Genomic DNA, 5968 nt, shown 5'->3' with positions numbered 1-5968 from the left:
TTCAGGCGTTGTCAGGTAAATAACAAATTCCGGCACTTGAATAGGCCATAGCACAACACAGCAACATGTCAAGTTGGCCGAACCTGAGCAAAATACCGTGAAACCGATATGATTTTTTCTTAAAACCGTGATATGAAAATTTTGTCATACCGCCCAGCCCTACTGAGCGGTTATGTTACCTAGCTCAGGGATGCTAGGTGAACTAGCAGTAAATGAATGCTTCCCTCTAGGCGGTGATATGGTTGGTGGGTGTAGTTTGGTAGAAAGAAAGTAGTTCCTACATGAAATTGCTCACACAAGGTCTGTGGAGTTTTTCCAAAAGCATTTTTTGGCTCTTTGAGCACTACAAGCCAAGTGCTACGTAGTTCCATTATATTAGAGAGAAGGCAGAGATCTCTACCGCCAATATATTCAACACTCTCCAACTCACACCAAAACAATCTATACTGATAAACAGCACTGCAGGTAAAAGGGAAATATGTATTCCTGATTTTGGGGTGAAGTGTCCCTTTAAATACTTGGGCAGCTTTCACCAAACCACATGTTGAGAAATTCAAATAAGTGAGTTTAACAGTGGTATAACCAAATCTAGAAACAAAAATCAAGAGTTCCCTAGGACCACAGAACAGCTGTGTGAGAGTGCAGCGTTTGTAACAGACCTAAATTCCTTGTTAGACTGACTGTATGTTTGTTCCAGATCATCGACCCAGACACGCCCGAGGAGGGCCTGCTGCACAATGGGGTGCCTATCCCCGTCCCACCCAAAGATGTCCTCTGTCTGGGGGAGCAGAGACAGGAAGAGACCAACGAGAGGCTCTACCTGGTGCTCTTCTTTGACAACAAGCGCACATGGTAAGGGTCAAATGTCAGGCTATCCCACACATTCGGTTATTTGTGGCGGCCTGCCACGATTAAAAGATCTGCCGCCACAAATAGATTTTCTATTTTTGGAGCTGGCTTGTTCATTAGGACCACTATTGGAATCTATATACCGTTCAGTTATTCATAGCACTGCACTGGGACACAGAGCACACTCGGGGCAGAGACGGAGCCATGTCAGTCGCATTTATGATGAAACTGAAACACTCATTCTGCTAGGTCTAAAAGTTTGCATTCACTCACAGCAGCTGGTCCTCATCTGTCAGTAAGATCTGATCCACTGTGAACAGATTAACAGAGCAATTGTCCAGCCCACGAGTCAAACTGCTGCTGAGAGGGGGGGGGGAGAACTCAAGGAGAGCTCCACCGGCGCTGTGTTCACTGACCTGCATAGACTTCAGAATTTAGAAAGTGGCACAAAATGATACAAAGTGACACCCTTTGTATCGCCCACATACACACACACACATTCTGTGGGAAACACTGAATGTACTGCAGTGCTTCTCCTGCCACAGTGAGGTCTACAGACCCACATGGAGCAGGTGTTTTTAGTTAAATGCACTTTTCCTGGGTGAACTGTCCAGTCAAGGAGGATCATAACTGCCAGGCCAAGCTGTTTATTAATGTGGAAAAAAAACGAGTGTTTAAATTGTGAACAAAACAAGCATATCTTATATATTGTAGTTATATGTATTTATGTAAATTGAACACACAGATACATTGGTCTAAATTATACAAACAGATCCAAAGTAGTGAAAGTGTTGATCATCAGTGTGTCTCTTTGGTTCTGTAGGCAGTGGCTCCCACGTGACAAGGTGACACCTTTGGGTGCAGATGACACGGCAGACAAGCTGCGCATAATGGAGGGCCGCAAGTCCAGCATCCGCAAGTCTGTCCAGGTGGCGTACGACCGCGCCATGATCCACCAGAGCCGAGTCAGCCACAGCCAAGGCTTTGTGGCCTCCAACTATCTGTAGAGGGCAATGGTGAGCCCTGTGTGCACCCACAGTCAGCCATTATGCATTTCTCTTTGGTCTTAAAGCAGCAGGTGGGCTGAGTCCCACTGCGAGCTGAATTAGTATTCACACTGTGGTCTGAAGAGGTTGCTGCACAGCACAGAGTCCCGGACTGTTGTTCGTTAACCAAACCACTAGTGTGTGACACACAGAGCGGTGGTGTTTGCCTTGGTGTCATTGTGGATGTGGAGCTCCAGATGTGAATGAAGTTACCTTTAGGTCCCACGTTGCTGCGGTCGGTAAGCGTTAATTCCCTGTTCAGGGGTGTATCGAGGTATCCGCTTACTCCACCTGGATGTGTTGAGGCTGTGTGTCTGGATCAAATGTAAAAGAATTCCCCCTCTATTTTGTATAATGCTACTGCCAAGGAATCAAATTGTCAGAAAAGAGATTTGACATATTTATATGAAACCCAGAAGACGAATGAATGGAACACTGCCATCTTTTATACAATAGCTTTTTACATTTTAATCTTTTACAAAGACACTTGTATATTATAAAGGCACACTTTGTGTACATATGTATGTGTATTATCAAACCCAATTTAATTTAATGTTGCTGTTTTTAAAATGCGTATTTCAATCAACCCACAAGGGGCAATGCGAGGCTATGTATATTTGTGGAGATGAAATAATTCCTGACTTGCTGCAGTGTACTTAGCTTGTCTTTGATGTAATTTCATTGTGCTGTGTGTGTGTGTATGTGTGTGTACATTCAGAGCATACAACACAATGAGCCATTGTTCTTTATATTTGAATTCTCTTTTTGATACAGAGAGAAATAATTTATTTATGGAAGACAGAACTATAGAAATAAAGTTATATTGGTTAAAGTGGAGAATGAAATCTTATTTAAAACAAATGGAGTGAGGTTTTAAAAACATGCAGCCAACATTTTTAAACGTATGAGTTCACGTTTGGTCTGATGATAAATTAACCACAAGCAATCATCGCCACATCAGTCACTGTTGACCCCCCAAAAGATTCTATTTATTGTCCAGAGCCCCATTTTATCAAATGGAAAAATACACCTTTATAAGCTTGTACTACCTGCATTATTTTACCTGCTCACCAAATATTTTGTCTGAACCAGTATTTCCACATTTTGGGAAATAAACGCTCTATTAAAAACCTTTTGGGACATTTAACTGTAGTTCTGTGTTTTTTCTTTTAAATGTGAGGGCTCATTCTTTTATTATTTAATGATATTCACTTGGAAAATATTTAACTGCTTCACAAGCAAGGATTCAGGGGCAGGTTACACAAAACACCTTAAGACTTTCCTTAAAGTCCTAGTTAAGGTTAACTCATAATAAAATCAGTGGCACAAAACACCCTTAAGTCTTCTTGTGGTTTCCTGAAAATATTCACAGAAGTATTAATGGTTTTCTCCTTGTCTTGATCTTAAACTTAAGGAATCCCTAGACTGTCGCACAAAAGACCTAAGAAACCAAAGCAAGGTAAAAAAAAAAAAAAAAAAAACTTAAGGTATCTCTGACTCTATTTTAACTGTAACTTGACCGAGTTTATGGTTATAAATGAAAAAATTAACACGCCCCGAGAAGAGTGTTCTGCAACCAGGGGAACTGAGTGGATACGCTTCTGATTTTACACTATAGATTTGACTGAACTAATTTTCATTGCAATTTCTTTCTATAGTCGTTTTCTATATTCTGGTATTTGGGGATCAAATTTACTTTGTAGGATGTACTTTCTATGATTGTATTCCTTCAGGAGTGTAATCTTTTCCTCCTCCAATCAATACGGTCTTCTTGTCTTCTGCCATTTTTTCACTAACTATAAGCCAACTTTGTGAGACGATAACAGGCGTCACAATCGTGAGACCAAGCAAACAATCTCCATGGAAACTTGTACCGCTGTGAAATCTCTTTCATCACAGCAAATGAGCTAACGTTTTTCCTTTAAAAAAAAACCTTTTAAGGGATTTTGTGCGATTGTTTAAGTCCCTCAGCTAAGGAAGAATTAAGCCTTCAGTGTCCCACTAAAGGAGAAAAGGTGTTCTGTGCAACCGGTCTCAGACCATTAGCTTATAATCTCTGGAGGAGCTAACAAGCATGGTGAAAGGGATGTCCATTTATTTCCTGAGGGTTCCTGTAGATTCTTAAGAAGTCTTAAGAGGAGCTGAATTCGGTAATCAAAAAATGATTGCTATAAAATGTCTTAAACAAATCTCAAAATAATTGGTAACATCTATATTCCATGATTAATTTACTGAATGCCTCTTACATTGCCGTTGCAAAGATCAGGATAGTGGAACCAACAACATTCATAATTTCTTCCAGCGAGGATGCTGAGAGGATCCACTGTTTGCTACCTAGCTGTCACTGTACCCTGGACGACATGTGGAAGAGCAAATTCAATAAAAGAATTAGTTATTTAATCAATATTTCGCAACATAACTCATTCATTTTGGTTATTGTAAAATTGGCCTTAAATTTCATTCCCAGTGGTATTAAAAAAGCTTCAAAAAGTTTTAAATGTAGCTTGCTTTAAGCTGTAGGAACCCTGTCCATCTTTAGTCAGAAAATTGTCTTTTCCACTGAATAACTCCGTCTAGCAGACAGTTTGCGTTTTAGTTTTTTATTTTACCAATACTGGGCATAGTGAAAAGTACTGTGTACGTGTTAGCTGTATACAACAATTATAAAAAAAGACCTATAAAATAACTTTTGTCCCAACAAACTGCAGCAGTCCACAAACATTTCAGTCCCACCATAAGCTAACATTCAATCATGACTGCAGGTCTGAATGAACTGACGTCAACTGAGAATATGGCAGATTTGTGTCTGAGACCTAAGAATCAAGGTGAAAGCTTGCATTAATAAAAGGTAGAATTTCTCAGCTCATTCAGGACCCTTTAGTCCCTCTATTTAAACATAAACCTCCTCAGAGATGATAGTGGTGGTTTTCACCATTTCCGGTGTGTCCTCTCTGTCAGTGTCCAGGCTGCTGTTTTGTCAGGAGGAGGTAGTTGTGACGAAGAGTCCGTAGCTCCGTCAGTCTACCAAGCAGGCGACCAAACCGCTGCGGTCCTCCTCGTGCAGCTCCAGCCTGGGCTCCGCACACTCTGGACAGCAGGTCCAGGATCAATTCCTGCATTTTCTCAACACAGCTGGCTGCCTGCAGGGACGCTTGGTCTGCGGGACAGGGGACACAGAAGGACACTGCTGATAACACTATGACAAAGATCTGTTTGTGTTTATATCCAAACATGAACCGATGCTTTCAGGCTGCCAAACAGCTATGGATTGATACAGCTGTCAGACCCCCTGCCTCAGAGCAGGAGAGCTGCAGAACCATTTTAGTCTTGATATAGTCTGTGGTCAGACCCTTTGAGACAGATTGAGTCAGTCATTCAGAGGCATTATTTTACAATCACAACCTGCCGAAGAGCTCCAGATAGGTTTATAATAATTATTTACAGTTGCATGGAGCATTTGCATATCTTAGCTCAGCAGCTGATTGGATTATTTCAGACCAGTTTGTACAGATTCCAGAGGCCATATTTATAAAGCTTCCCAGAACAAAGAGTTACTCCCTGTGTAGAAATTCTAAAAAGAATCTCAGAATCATGACTTCTTCTACAGTTAATGACTTAATCCTAGCAAAGATTAAGTTATTCACAAAGCATCTAAACCCTCAAGAGGCCTCCTGAGGTGAAAATGTGTAAGGAGCAAGGAGGAAAACTTTTGGAGGAATACTTCACCCACAAAATGATTATTTGTAGATCAGTAAGTCATCTGGTGTTACCGTGAATTCGTGAGATAAATGGTGTTCTTCCTCCATGGAAAATGACAAACATTGATTGAATGGGGGCCACATTTAACAAGAGCAAAACTACAGTGGTGTGAAAAAGTGTTTGCCCCCTTCCTGATTTCTTACTTTTTTGCATGTTTTCCACACTTAAATGTTTCAGATCATCAAACAAATTTAAACATTAGTCAAAGATAACACAAGTAAACACAAAATGCAGTTTTTAAATGAAGGGTTTTATTAATGAGGAAGAAAAAAATCCAAAGCTACATGGCCCTGTGTGAAAAAGTGTTTGCCCCC

At 40.7% G+C, this 5968-nt stretch overlaps 2 protein-coding genes across 7 annotated transcripts in view; one reads left to right on the top strand and one right to left on the bottom strand.

The window, feature by feature from the left end:
- The window catches only part of brpf3b (bromodomain and PHD finger containing, 3b), an 18875-nt gene extending 14529 nt beyond the window's left edge, over positions 1-4346 (top strand). For all 3 annotated transcript variants that reach the window (XM_050063855.1, XM_050063854.1, XM_050063853.1), the window contains exons 12-13: positions 698-852; positions 1673-4346. In XM_050063855.1, coding sequence (XP_049919812.1) covers positions 698-852; positions 1673-1856 — 339 coding nt within the window. In that variant the 3' untranslated portion in view covers positions 1857-4346. The remainder of the gene's footprint in view (positions 1-697; positions 853-1672) is intronic.
- Positions 4347-4479: 133 nt separating this feature from the next.
- The window catches only part of nr1h5 (nuclear receptor subfamily 1, group H, member 5), a 28968-nt gene continuing 27479 nt past the window's right edge, over positions 4480-5968 (bottom strand). For all 4 annotated transcript variants that reach the window (XM_050063858.1, XM_050063857.1, XM_050063856.1 and 1 more), the window contains exon 11: positions 4480-5052. In XM_050063858.1, the coding sequence (XP_049919815.1) occupies positions 4850-5052 (203 nt within the window). In that variant the 3' untranslated portion in view covers positions 4480-4849. The remainder of the gene's footprint in view (positions 5053-5968) is intronic.

Source organism: Epinephelus moara, chromosome 16 (genome assembly GCF_006386435.1).
Source record: "Epinephelus moara isolate mb chromosome 16, YSFRI_EMoa_1.0, whole genome shotgun sequence".
NCBI classification, from domain to species: domain Eukaryota; kingdom Metazoa; phylum Chordata; class Actinopteri; order Perciformes; family Serranidae; genus Epinephelus; species Epinephelus moara.
Note: the sequence above shows the minus strand (reverse complement) of the source record. Positions and strands in the feature narration are given on the sequence as shown.